This window comes from Microcaecilia unicolor, chromosome 9 (assembly GCF_901765095.1).
Source record: "Microcaecilia unicolor chromosome 9, aMicUni1.1, whole genome shotgun sequence".
In the NCBI taxonomy this organism is placed as follows: domain Eukaryota; kingdom Metazoa; phylum Chordata; class Amphibia; order Gymnophiona; family Siphonopidae; genus Microcaecilia; species Microcaecilia unicolor.
The window spans coordinates 211,628,805-211,643,602 of NC_044039.1; the positions used below are offsets into that span (position 1 = coordinate 211,628,805).

The 14,798-nt window shown below is 43.4% G+C and overlaps 1 protein-coding gene across 5 annotated transcripts in view; it reads right to left on the minus strand.

The window, feature by feature from the left end:
* The window catches only part of ZC3H14 (zinc finger CCCH-type containing 14), a 96,796-nt gene that overhangs the window by 20,453 nt on the left and 61,545 nt on the right, over positions 1-14,798 (minus strand). For all 5 annotated transcript variants that reach the window (XM_030213747.1, XM_030213744.1, XM_030213743.1 and 2 more), the window contains one exon: positions 2,770-2,925. In XM_030213747.1, the coding sequence (XP_030069607.1) occupies positions 2,770-2,925 (156 nt within the window). The remainder of the gene's footprint in view (positions 1-2,769; positions 2,926-14,798) is intronic.

Consider the following 14,798-nt stretch of genomic DNA (forward strand, 5'->3'; position numbering starts at 1 on the left):
TACAAGCAATCATATAAAATGAACACAATCAAACACAAATTACAATAATGTTAAAAAATAAAGTAAAACTACAAAGAAAACAGAGAAACTAATACATTCAAATATTTAAATAAATCGTAAAAAGACTAAAAGCATAGGGATGTGAATCAAAATAACATGAATCTGGTGAATTGCCGTGATGTATTGGGAGGGGTTTTGACTTGATCTTTGTGTTGGGGGGGTTGTTCTCATCTGAGTTTGGTGTATCCTTAATATGCCTTATATTTGTTACTTAAAACGAAAAGAAAAAAAACATTTTTCAATAAAAAATTGTTTCAAAATGATACGAATAGTAACAATCACTGAGCTAAAACTTAATACAAAATCATTAAACCATAGATAACTAATACAAATGAAAAAAAAAAGAGAGAATACTAGAATAATCTTCCTACAGTCCTAAACTGTAAGAAAAGAGGAAACTGCAGCACTTGTATAAAAAAACACGTTTCAAATAAGGAGTTCCATGGGGACAGAAATCTAGCCCGTCCACGCCTATCCCCACTGGAATCTAACCCGTCCCCACCTGTCCCTGCTGGAATCTTAACCATCCCCACTCGTCTCTGTAAGAATTTAACCGTCCCCCCCCCGTCTCCGCTGAAATCTTACCCGTCCCTATAAGAATTTAACCCATCCCCACAAGAATTTAATGGTATCCAAAAACAAATTCTGGTCGGCTCTCAGAGCCTCTCTCTGGGTTCGAGCCATAGCACTGCAGGTAAGGAACAGAAGCTTTAACTTGGAACATCCTGGTGTGCACACGTAAGACTCGTCTTTGATTTGCTGGCACTGTGTGCTGAAAGGTCACCACAAGCATATACTCGTGCCTGTATCAGAACTGAGGCCTGTGCATCAGCCCAGGAGCAGAAAGGGTTAATGGAAGACTTTCCGCATCTGCGCTGTTAAAGCAAGGAAGAGGCAGCATTCAAAGAACTTGGCACTTGGTAGGTGAGAGGCTGGCGCAGGTGCAGCTTACACTTCCACAGGAATCCCACGAGAACTGTTTCTGTTCACATAGGAACCCCGCAGAACTGCTTCCGACCCTACGGGAACCCTGCAGCCCCAGAGGGGATTCCCACGAACCCCGTTCCCGTGCAGGTCTCTAGTCTCAAAGGAACTTATTACAATAAATAACAAACATTAAAAAAATGTTCTACACTTAGGGTAAATAAAATAATAACTAAAGAAAGATTACAAGTACGTAGAACAACTTATGTAATTTCTGAAAACAGGAGCAAAAACGTAAAGCGATCAATAAATGTAAATGGTGAAAAAGTGATTAGTAAAAATTTTAAGTTTTAAAAAGTGAACCAAGATCAAGTGAAGTGCTCTATATCTTCAACAGAACCATTCAATATATAGTGCCATATAGATACTACCGTTCCCACAAACAAAAAACAAAGACAAGACAAGGAAAACGCTCCGGTGCTTTGTGCGAAAGAAATGACAGAAACAAAGCCAAGTTGACAGACTGAGACATAGGACAGTGATGACTGACCAATAAATTAAAAAATACAGTGACGTAAAAGAGAAGCCAAACTCAAGAGCTGCGATAAATATGTCAATGTTTATACAAATCTCAAATCGTTATGGAGCATCCTAAGTCTTTTTAATTGAGAACTGGGGAGATCTGAGAGAATAGAATTACAATAATCAAGTTTAGAGATAATAAAAGCATGTACCAGAGTATGTAAAGAGGCAAAATCAAAGTAAGAATGAATAGAACGAAGCCTACAAAGAGAACAAAAACCCAACTTAAGAACAGAAGAAACGTGTTGAACGAAAGATAATTTTGAATCTAAAATGATACCCAAATAGCAAAAAGATTGGACAGGTTGCATAACTTGACTGAAAAGAAAAAGATGAACTGTAGGAATTGGAAGAAAACCAGTGACCCAACAGGCCGTTGTCTTATCAGGATTTACGATGAGTCTGTGGGTAAAAAGCCAAGACTGAATTGGGCAAAGACAGGATTGGACATGAGTAAGATCAATTTGGTACGGCGAGAAAGGGAAAATCAAAAGGATGTTATCTGCATAAATATAAAAATTGACATTAAGATCTTGGAGGAGAAAGGTAGACTAAGAAAAACGTTGAAGAGAAGGGGAGACAGAACTGAAACCTGAGGAACTCCACAAGAGTGGTAAAGGTGCAGATGTTGTAGATCTCATGGAAACAGAGAAAGTGTGTCCTGAGAGGAAAGATGAAAACCAAGCCAAAGCTGTGTCGGAAATACCAATATCTGAAAGACACACCTCAGGAGAAGAGAGAGGTCTACAACATCAAAAAATGCTGAAAGGTCTAGTGAGATAAGGAAATGTTTTGGCGGGTTTTTCAAAGAAGAGTGTAGAAAAGATCACATGACTGGTAAGTAAAATTCAAACTACCAAATGGTCACCTAGGAGTACCCTGTGTATAAACTGCCAGTTAAAAATACTTTCCCATCAGAAAACTGCCCACTTCATGAGCGCGCCAAGCCACTCTAGGGTATACAGTAACAATTTTTAATATCAGTTAAGAGACTCACACCTAGGACCACTTAGTCACATTATACAACACTGCTCCTTTTGAGAAACACCCTTCCAGAGCCTTTCCAAGAGACAACGTAAGAACTTGCTCTGGTTTCCATGACAAGTGGTTCTGGTCTGTGCCCTTGTGACACGCAATATATGAAAACTAGAAAGTAAATGCCACTTCAGAAAAGCTGCTTGCGCACCTCCAGAGCTCACCTACCTTGTAAGCGTTCTGTTACCGGCTCTCTTGGATCCTCTACCTGAATGTAAGAACTCCGTAAAGAGGGATGGTTGTGCATGTGAAGCAACCCAGTATAAGGCTCTTCCGGTGTAAGGCGAGTTCTAGGGGCAACAGGAACAGTTTGCTTCTGTAGAACTTGTATGAGAAAAACAAGAGATGCACATGGTATGACAGCCCGCTCGCTGACAAATGACATTTCACATAGGGTGAGCTCCAAAATTCCAGCAGCTCATATAATATAATCACAAAACAGATTCATCAGCTGGAAGAAACAAAGTAATTCATCTACTTCTCTTCCAACTAGGGGGGGGGGGTGCTATAATTTGACCTGTTACCTGCTGTCACAGCTATCTTTCATCTTAATACTGCATTGGGAGCTGTTTCTAAGATCACCAGATCGGCGATGTGGCTTGGCCCCGCCCACTGATGTCATCAGTGCCTGCAATGCTCTTTAGGCGCAACCCCTCCTAGGATGCTTACCATCTACTTCTCTAATTGAGGGAGTGTGCGCTAGAAGTTTGATCTGTTACCTGCTGTCACAGCTATCGTTCATCTTAATACTGGATTGGGAGCTGTTTCTATGATCACCAGCTCGGTGGTACAGCTCAGCCCCGCCCACTGACATCATCTGTGCCTGCAACGCTCGTTTGATGCAAACCCTCCTGGGGTGCGCCACCGAAGGGGCACGCCTGAGGGGCATGTGTGCCCCTTTGTGGGCAACCTTATGGGCTACATTGTGGGTTATTACTCTTTGGTTTTTATACGTTTTGCTGATTTATTTTTTAAGATGTATTGGCTGTGGCTTTGTGTTTTATATTTTCTGGTTGGGTCATTCCCTCTAATGGATTTTTGTTTGCCCCTGGTTTTATTTCAGATGCTTGTGGAACTAACTGTAGTTCTTTTATCCCACCTTCTACTTTTTCCTCTAATATTTTCTATATATATAAAAGGCAACCCCAACGTTCTGAAGCCTCCACGGAAGTTGAGGCGCCCGAGATATCCGGTGTGCCCTGGAGTGTCTGCACCGCCCTCGCGTCAAAACGTCATGACGTCGAGGGCGGAGCTATTGACACTCGAGGGCCGAAACGGCCCACAGCGAACAAGGCAAGTAGCTTCGAGGGACGGAGGGAGGGGGCCCCTTGCTAGCGCCCGTTTCATTCCGCTCAGAAACGGGCATTTTTTCCTAGTAGAGGTTATAATACGGAATCACTCTTTGTTTAGATCCAAGACAGCTTTTAAGTCTCCTTTTGATTTACGTAACTTAGTTCCTATTAAACCGTGTGCTGGACAGTCTGTTTTGAACTGCTTGCATGCTAATGCTAGGTTGGTATGCAACAAAACTCATTTAATTAATGAATTAATAGGCAATGCTCAAGTGGGTCTCACTTTCATTACAGAAACGTGGATAGTTAGTAATAACCACTGTATTTTAGCAGAATTATGTCCCCCTGGATATAAGGTTATTCACAATTTGAAATTAAGCAAGACGTGATTTATAAAAGTTTTTTAAAACTCTCTTTAGTAGATACTATCTCCACTCCTAATTTAGAGATATTATGTTGCAAGCTAACGGATTCTAATTTGATGGATAGTGCTGGGTTATTTCTAACATCGTCCTCCTGATGACTGGAAGGATATTTAGTTGTCAACTTGCTCATTTTTTTTTTTTTTTATTTGTACCCCGCACTTTTTCCCACTCATGGCAGGCTCAATGCGGCAGGCAATGGAGGGTTAAGTGACCTGCCCAAGGTCACAAGGAGCTGCCTGGGCCGGGAATTGAACTCAGTTCCTCAGTTCCCCAGGACCAAAGTCCACCACCCTTAACCACTAGGCCACTCCTCCACTGTTGCTACTATTTGAGATTCTACATGGAATGTTGCTATTCCACCAATATGGCCGCGCAGGCTTCTGCTTCTGTGAGTCTGACATCCTGCACGTATGTGCAGGACGTCAGACTCACAAAAACAGAAGCCTGCGCAGCCTTCTACATGGAATGTTGCTAGTGGAATAGCAACATTCCATGTAGAATCTCCAATAGTAGCAACATTCCATGTAGAATCTCCAATAGTATCTATTTTATTTTTGTTACACTTGTACCCTGCGCTTTTCCCACTCATGGCAGGCTCAATGCGGCTTGCATGGGGCAATGGAAGGTTAAGTGACTTGCCCAGAGTCAGAAGGAGCTGCCTGTGCCTGAAGTGGGAATCAAACTCAGTTCCTCGGTTCCACAGGACCAAAGTCCACCACCCTAACCACTAGGCCACTCCTCCACTGTTGCTACTATTTGAGAGATTCTACATGGAATGTTGCTATTCCGCTAGCAACATTCCATGTAGAAGTCGGCCTTTGCAGATCACCAATGTGGCTGCGCAGGCTTCTGCTTTTGTGAGTCTGACGTCCTGCACGTAGTAGCAACATTCCATGTAGAATCTCCAATAGTAGCAACATTCCATGTAGAACCTCCAATAGTAGCAACATTCCATGTAGAATCTCCAATAGTATCTATTTTATTTTTGTTACATTTGTACCCTGCGCTTTCCCACTCATGGCAGGCTCAATGCGGCTTACATGGGGCAATGGAGGGTTAAGTGACTTGCCCAGAGTCACAAGGAGCTGCCTGTGCCTGAAGTGGGAATCGAACTCAGTTCCTCAGTTCCCCAGGACCAAAGTCCACCACCCTAACCACTAGGCCACTCCTCCACTCCACTTTTTCTGTGGCATTGCTGCTAGATGATATTAATTTACATCTTGAAGATCAATCGGATCTTAATGTGGCTTCATTTCTTAGTATTTTCAATACTGTGGCCTTAGAACTTCATCTTCCTCAACCTATGCACATTAACGATCATAGTATAGATTTTTTAGCTTCATCCCATGATTCTTCGTACTTCTCTGTCTCTGACATCAATTGGTCAATAATTCCCTGGCCAGAACATTTTATTTCTGATTTTACCTTTTCTCTTAAATCCTTTAGTGGTCGTTCTTTGCCTACTACAGTATTTACAAGAAGAAAGATTGAGCCCAATGAATTTTGGCAATCAGGTCTCTTCAGCTTGAATCCAATTTTTCTAATCCGATTCAACACTTTTACCATCTGGCATAATACACTTTTCTTCAGCTCGAGACGAGATTGCCCCTTTGGTGCAGAAAACAATTTCATCTAAGTCATAAAGTCAAATCGTAGTCACATGACTTGGCAAAGCTGAAAAACAACTGCTGGCGCCTAGAACACTGTTGGCGTCAGTCTCAGGATGCCCTTTGTCATAAGAACAGCCATACTGGGTGAGACCAATGGTCCCATCCAGCAGTGACCAAACCAGGTCCAAGTACTTGGCAGAAACACAATTAGTAGCACCATTCCATGCTACCGATCCCAGGGCAAGCAGTGGCTTCCCCTATGTCCATCTCAATAACAGGCTATAGACTTTTCTTCCAGGAACCTGTTCAATCCTTTTTTAAAACCAGATACACTAACCGCCGTTACCACATCCTCCGGCAACGAGTTCCAGAGTTTAACTATTTTTTGAGTGGAAAAACTTTTTCCTCCTATTTGTTTTAAAAGTATTCCCATGCAATTTCATTGAGTGTTCCCTGGTCTTCGTACTTTTTGAATGAGAGAAAAACCAATTCACCGCCACCCATTCCACTCCACTCAGGATTTTGTAGACCTCAATCATATCCCCCCCTCAGCTGTCTGTTTTCCAAGCTGAACAGCCCTAATCGCTTTAGCTTTCCTCATACAGGAGCAGTTCCATCCCCCCCTATCATTTTGGTTGTTCTTCTTTTAATTTTTTTCTAATTCCGCTATATCTTTTTTGAGATATAGCAACCAGAGTTGAACACAATACTCAAGGTGAGGTCGCACTATGGAGCCATACAGAGGCATTATAATATTTTTGGTCTTATTTTGCATCCCTTTCCTAATAATTCTTAGCATCCTGTTTGCTTTTTAGGCCGCTGCCGTACACTGGGCAGAAGATTTCAGTGTATTGTCTACAATGACATCTAGGTCTTTTTCTTGAGAGCTGACTCCTAAAGTGGACCCTAGCATTAGATAACGATGGTTCGGATTATTCTTCCCAATGTGCATCACTTTGCATTTGTCTACATTAAATTTCATCTGCCTATTTTACCCTCCCCATTGAGAAAAATGGCCATTTAACCCTACCCTCTGTTTTCTGTCCAATAACCAATTCCTAATCCACAATAAAACATTGCCTCCTATCCCATCAGAGGGGAAAAGTGCTGTGAAAATATATAAATCTGTTATTTTTCAGGTGAAAAAAAAATTACTTCTCTTCACTTATAGAAAGTGCATCTTCCTCCTCTAAAAAGCTCTTTCTTTGGCTTAGGATTTTAGTGCCATGTACTGTCTCAGATATCGATGAAGAATGTTTTCCCTCCTCTTTTTATCTGGCTATCTATTTTGAGGAAAAATTATTTAAAATTAGGAACTTAGGAAGGAGGAAGTGACGTCACGGACCAAGATGGCTGCCTGAACTCATAGCTCTGGAGTGTCCTTACTGCTAATTAGCTACATCAGCGATCATCCGCCCTGATTTTGCACTATCTCCCCTTTGGTGTATACTGCCTGTCTAGTGAGCGGATTTAGCCTGCTGATAGGTGGCCATGTCGGTGGCTCGGAAAGAAAGCGAGCGTCAACCCACCAGGCAATCCGGTAATGGCCCGCGACACCACATGTCGTCCGTGCGCCTCTCGCACTCGGACTCTGATTCCGCTATGTCTCTAACAGACACTTGCGCAGTGCCTTCTACTCAGGGACTCTCTAAAGATTTAACAAAATGTCTTACTGAAATCCGGGATGTGATTAAATCATCTAAGGAGGAAATCCTGGAGCGCATGGACATTCTAAGTGTGGACTTGCGTGAGCTGGGAGGTCGCGTGGAGGACCTGGAGGCGTGTGTGGACAACCATGACGAGCAGCTGAATGGTGCGGATGCTCACATAACGAAGCTCCTGGCTTATTATGAAGATCTGCAACATAAAGTTGATGATTTGGAAAACCGTGGGTGTCAGAACAATCGCAGCCTACGCAGGGTTCCTGAATCAGGAGACAAAGAGGACGCTGTAACCATTGTCAAAGAGGTGTGTGGAAAGCTGCTGGAGAAGCAGGACATAGTAACTGAAAGGGCACAGAAGGCCCTGGGAAAACCAGCGGACAACCGTGACATAATTGTTTGCTTTGCTTCCTTTCCAGTTAAAGAGCAAGTGTTGCAGCGGGCATGCCAGGTACCTTTTGTGAAATACAATGAGGCTAAAGTCATGGTGTATCAAGACCTATCTCAATTTACTCTGATCCAGAGGCGTGCAATGAAATCTGCTCTGGATATTCTGGTCAAAAATAAGATCCCATACCGCTGGGCTTTACCCTTTGCACTCTGTTTTACAGTAGGGGGTAAGTTACATCGGATTCACCTCCTCTCTGATGCCTGGAAGATTCTGTACGGCGCTGGCCTGACGACCAATGAAGTACCACCGGTTGATCTGATTACTACTGCAGGGGCTAAGCTTCAAAAATGGAAGCATGTTACCAGCAAAACCAAGAACGCCCAGGCAGCTACTTGAACTATATGATTGGACTGGCTGAATGCTTTTGCTTAGTGCTTATGAGTACTACCTTGCTATACATATGCTGTGCACTAGTTGTGTAAGGCTGATGGTTAGATAATGGGTTGGGGGTTTGAAGAGGGGGATGTGTGCCTGAGGCTAGAGGGGGGGGAGGGAGTGAAGGGGCCCTCCCCCCCCTTCTGCCTGTTCCCCTTTTCTCTTGAATGGATAACTTTGGGTGGGTTGGGTGAGTATGCATGTGCGGGGGGGAGCCGGGGGTGGTTCGGATGGTGTTCTGGTTATGGTGGGGTTCTTCCTCCAATGTTCCCAGACAGTGGTCCTTGTCGACACCTGTCTGGTGGTGTGTGGTGGGTGTGGATGTTGGGGGGGGGGGGTCTATTTGAGTTGGAGGGTCTTATGCCTACCCTTCTGTCAGGAAGCTTTGGGCTGACAGCTTTATACTTGGCTCATTTGCTTTTCTTACCAAATGCATGGTTGTTGACTTCAAGTTTTTGTCTTATAATATCAAGGGCTTGAACTCGCCCCAAAAACGCCAAAAGTTGTTTAATGAGCTCTTGCACTTTCGACCACATGTGGTCTTCCTGCAGGAAACGCACTTTAATAGGGAGCATGAGAAGCTTTTGTCACATCCTTGTTACCAACATATTTTCTGCGCCTCTGCTGTAGATGCCTCCAAGAAGCGTGGGGTTGCCATTTTGGTTCACTGTTCCTTACAGATACAGGTTGCGGGTACCAAAAGAGACCCTGATGGTAGATTTTTGATTTTGAACTTGATATTGGACGATGTGACTTTTACGTTGTCCTCGGTATATGCACCTAATGATTCCCAGGAGAGTTTTTTTGGTAGACTTGCAAGGTAAAGTAGTGGTAGGAGGGGACTTTAACGCTACATTTCATCCTACCCTGGATAAATCCAACAGAGTGTCTTCAGCTGACGTTAGAGTTTCTAAGGCACTGGCATGTTTAGCTCGGGATATTGGAGTCAGTGATTCATGGAGAGTGGCCTACCCGACAGGTCGAAATTATTCCTTTTACTCTTACTCTCATGACACTCGCGAATTGACCATGTTTTGGTCAACATTTCTCTGATGATGGCCGGGATTACAGCAGATATGGGTCCTATAACGATCTCGGATCATGCGCCTATATGGGCCCAGGTTCCATCGACTCACGAGGAAGGTGGTGACAGGAGATGGCCTTTGAATACTAGCTTGTCAGGGCTATAGATCTGTACTTAGTGAGTATTTGGACTTAAACCTGAACTCTGGCCCTTCTCTTGGTGTCGTCTAGGATGCACTTAAGGCTGTTACCAGAGGCTATTTTTTAAAGAAGGCTAGTGTACGTGCCCGTGGTCAGTGTAAGGCATAGATGTCTTTCACAGTTGGAGGTGTTGCAGCAGCAACACAAAGCTACTTGCTCTATTTCTGTACTGCGTGATATTCAATCTCTTAGATTACGTTTGCATCAAATATATTCTGATCAGTTACAATCCTATAGAGGTCAGCAACAGCAGACTCAGTATGTGCATAGCAACAAACCCGGGCGGACCCTGGCCCTTAAGCTGCGCCACCAGAGAGTATTTTATTTATTTATTTTATTGCATTTGTATCCCACATTTTCCCACCTTTTTGCGGGCTCAGTGTGGCTTATAATAAGTTGTGAGTGATAGATATACAATTTGTTACTACTCGGTTATGGAATACATTGTGAGGAGTTATGCGAGACAAACTCAGAGTATCATTAAGGAATATAACAATGGAAAAGAGCAGTGAAACATTGGGGAACAACGGAAAACTAAAAGGGGCGGTACATAACAACAAGAAAGCATATGGTATACATTTTCTGTGAGTAGAGTATGAGTGTGGTGAGAATACAGGGGATGAGAATTCAGAGTGGCTGTATTGAAGCATTATTGAACCGTGGGTGTGGGCTTTATATGTTTTGGTTCTTTCCGTAAGTATTCTCAAAAAGATGGGTCTTCAATAGTTTGCGGAAGGTGGCTTGTTCTTAGGTCGTTTTCAGGTTGCGCGGCAGTGAATTCCAGAATTGCGTGCTCATGTAAGAAAAGGTTGATGCGTGCAGCGCCTTGTATTTCAAGCCTTTGCAATTAGGGAAGTGGAGGTTTTAGCATTTTTGGGTGGTAGATCTATTAGATCAGACATGTAGGCTGGGGCTTCACCGTGAATGATTTTGTGGACTAATGTGCATGCTTTAAAAGTAATGCGTTCCTTAAGTGGGAGCCAGTGTAGCTTCTCTCGTAAGGGTTTTGCACTTTCATATTTTGGTTTTCCGAAGATGAGTCTGGCTGCTGTGTTCTGGGCTGTTTGGAGTTTCCTCAGTATTTGCTCTTTGCAACCTGCGTATAGTGAGTTGCAGTAATCCAGGTGGCTGAGTACGAGGGATTGCACTAGGCTGCGAAAGACGGATCTTGGGAAGAATGGTCTTATTCTTTTTAATTTCCACATGCAGTAGAACATCTTTTTGGTTGTGTTGTTTGCATGAGTTTCGAGTGTTAGGTGGCGGTCGATAGTGACTCCAAGGATTTTTAACGTTTCTGAGATTGGAAGGTTTAGTTTTGGTGTATTTATAGCGGTGAATTCATTCGTGTTGTACTGGGAAGTGAGTATCAGGCATTGAGTTTTTTCTGCATTTAGTTTCAAGCGAAATGCATCTGCCCAGGTGTTCATGATGAGTAGACTTTGGTTAATTTCATTGAGGATCTCTTTAATGTCTTCTTTGAAAGGGATGTATATTGTTACATCATCGGCATATATATATGGGTTGAGGTTATGATTTGATAGGAGTTTTGCCAAGGGGATCATCATTAGGTTGAAGATGGTTGGTGAGAGGGGTGATCCTTGTGGTACTCCACATTCAGGTGTCCATGCAGCAGACGTGGTTGAATTTGATGTGACTTGATATGACCGCTGGGTTAGGAATCCCTTGAACCAGTTTAGGACATTTCCTCCGATGCCAAAATATTCAAGTATGTGTAATAGGATTTCGTGGTCAACCATGTCGAAGGCACTTGACATGTCAAATTGTAGGAGAAGTATATTGTTGCCGGTTGCAATCATTTGTTTAAACTTAGTCATAAGGGTAATTAATACTGTTTCTGTGCTGTGTTTCGACCGGAATCCTGATTGGGCATCATGCAGTATTGAGTGTTTGTTTAAATAGTTTGTGAGTTGTTTAGTTACCATTCCTTCGGTTATTTTGGTTATTAGTGGTATGGATGCTACTGGTCTGTAATTGGTTATTTCGCTTGCGCTTTTCTTTGTATCTTTGGGTATTGGGGTGAGTAAAATTTTTCCTTTTTCTTTTGGGAAAAGTCCGTTTTGTAGCATGAAGTTAACGTGGTTCGTTAGGTCTATTATGAATTGTTGAGGAACTGATTTCATGAGGTTGTTTGGGCATGTGTCTAATTTGCAGTGGGATTTGGCAAATCTTTTAAGTGTTCCGGAGATGAGGTTTTCTGATAGTAGTTCGAATTCGGTCCAAGTTCTGTCTGCTGGGTATGTTCCGTCTTCTGGGTCTAGACAGTCTAGAAGTGTGGCGTAGTCAATAGGGCTGCCGGGTATTTTAGTTCGTAGTTGTATAATTTTCTCCTTGAAGTATTTCGCAAGGTTGTCAACATCTGGTATGTCTTTGTTGTTGTTTGTAACTGGTGTGGTGTCTAACAGTTTGTTCACAAGGAAGAAGAGTTTATGTGTGTCTTTGTAGTTTGGTCCTATTATTGTTTTGTAATGTAATCTTTTGGTCTGTTTTATGGTATATTTGTATTTCCTTCGAAGTTGCTTCCAGGCATTTAGTGTTTGTTCGTCTTTCTTTTTGTTCCAAGCGCGTTCTAGTTTCCTGACTTGTGTTTTAAGCTTAAAGTGAACGATGGTCATGGTTCTTATCTAACTAAATCTTCGCAGGTTCGTCAGCGCTTTCGGGAGTTCTATCAGTCCCTGTACACCGCGGATTCGTCTATTAGGCCAGAGGTGATCGAGGACTTTTTGTCATCTTATCCACCTCCTCGCCTGTCTGAGGATCAAATTTCGGCTTTGGAAAGGCCTATTCTGGCAGATGAGGTACGCAGGGTTATCAAACAGCTTCCTGCGGGGAAGTCTCCTGGTCTGGATGGTCTGCCCAACGATTTTTATAAACCTTTTGTGCGAGTGCTGGCCCCTCTGCTGGCAGACCTTTTCAGTCAGGTTGTGGCCGGTGAGGAGTTGCCTCCCTCAATGATGGACGCATGGATTGCGGTGATATCGAAGCCCGGCAAAGATAAATCTGAATGTGTCTCCTATTGGCCTATCTCTATTCTAAACGCTGATGTTAAGATACTAGCTAAGGTCCTATCCAATAGATTAGCTGAAGTGCTACCAGTTCTGATACATCTGGACCAGGTAGGCTTTGTCCCTCATAGGCAAGCTATGGATGATGTTCGTCATATGATTAATTTGCTTCACATCTCTCACTCAAATAAGCTTCCGATCTGTCTCCTAGGTTTGGATGCTGAAAAGGCTTTCGACCGTGTACACTGGCCGTTTATGTTTCAAATGTTGGAGGTAATGGGGTTTGGCCCTGACTTTAGAGGATGGATTCAGGCCCTATATGACTCACCCCGGGCTTATGTTCGTATCAATGGGGCAACTCCTCAATGTTTTCTTTGACTAGAGGTACGTGCCAGAGGTGTCCCTTTTCGCCGATGTTATTCACATGTTATGGAGCCTCTTGCTATAGCAATACGTGCTGACCCGAATGTTTCTGGTATCTCGGTAGGTGGCCAAGAGTACAAACTAGCCCTATTTGCAGATGATGACAAAGCCCTTTCTTTGACAAAGCCCTTGACTTCCTTGTCCAATCTTATGAAGCTTCTAGGTGAATACTCAGCGGCCTCTGGTTTCAAACTCAACATGACTAAATGTGAAGCACTAGCCATAGGAATACCTTCTTCTACACTGAGCTCTATCATGGACTCTTTTTCTTTCAGATGGATAACTAAAGGAAATATCTTGGGGTTATGTTAACTCCTCAGTTCTCTGCTAATTATCCCCCTCTCCTGCGGGATTTATATAGAGGTCTGGAGTGCATATGATCTGTCTTGGTTTGGTAGAATAGCTACTTTACGGATGAATATCCTGCCTCGTCTGATGTACCTCTTCCAGGTCCTTCCTATTCGAATGGCTTTCTAGTTGGAGTGCAAGATCGCCTCATCCGTTTTATATGGGGAAATAAACATCCTCGTCTGCCTCGGACATTGTTATATCGTGACCAGAAGGGCGGTCTGGGAGCCTCAAATGCTGTTTGGTACTACAAAGCTGCCCAGGCTCGAGCGGCGCTTGAGTGGTTTCAGGCACACCCTATGAAATTATGGGTTCAATTAGAACAATCATCTGTAGGGGCTCGGCCTCTCCGTCATCTAATGTGGCTTCCACATAGACACCGTAACTTACAGGAGGGCATTTGCCCATCGATTCATACTACTTTCTTCTACTGGGATGGGCTGTTTGCCAAGCCTGACCTACTCTTGTCTAAGTTATCACCCATAGTGAACAATCCACTTTTCCCGCCTGGCTTGGGTCCGGCCCCTTTTGCTTGTTGGGCCTCCTTTGATCTTGCAACCTGAGGTCAATTATTTGACGAAGAGAGCCTGATATCATTTTCTGCGCTTGCGGAAGCGTACCCTGTTTTGTCAAATGAGATTTTTGCCTATACTCAGTTGTGGCACTTCCTTTCTTCTGCAGAGATCAAAGCTAAGATACTGCATGAAGACTCCTTTCTTGAGGATTTCTGTGAAGACTCTAGAGGTACCAGAGGCTTGATCTCCTGTCTTTACAGATATCAAAGAAAGCAGTTAAGCTATAAAGCGTTACATTGCCAGCGCTGGCATCAAAAGCTTGGTGTGGTGATCGAGGATGATGACTGGAACTTTATTGAAAATGCTCTCCTTAAGACCTCGATCTCTGTTCCCTTTAAGGAAAATGCAGTTAAGGTGCTATGTAGATGGTACCTTACCCCTCTCCGTCTTCACCACATGTTCTCAACTGTTTCTCCTCTGTGTTGGCAGGGGTGTGAGCAAACTGGCACCATGGGTCACATCTGGTGGTCTTGCATTAAAGCACGAGCTTACTGGAGGTCAATGCAATATAAATTGCAAAAGTGGCTGGGGAGGCCTATTAAGTGGGCTCCGGAATTCTTTTTATTTCCCCCCAAAAAAGCCAGGCACATCCTCTTTCCAATCTCTTTTGGTGCGACTTGCAATGTCAGCTGCCAGGGTGACTCTGGCTGCACACTGGAAATCTCCTACAGCTCCTTCTATGACTATGCGGTTAAATAAACTCTGGTATATTTGCGAAATGGAACGGCTTTGAGCTGTTCGATGCCATATGTTGTCCAAGTGGGAAGCTATTTGGGCACCTTTCCTAACA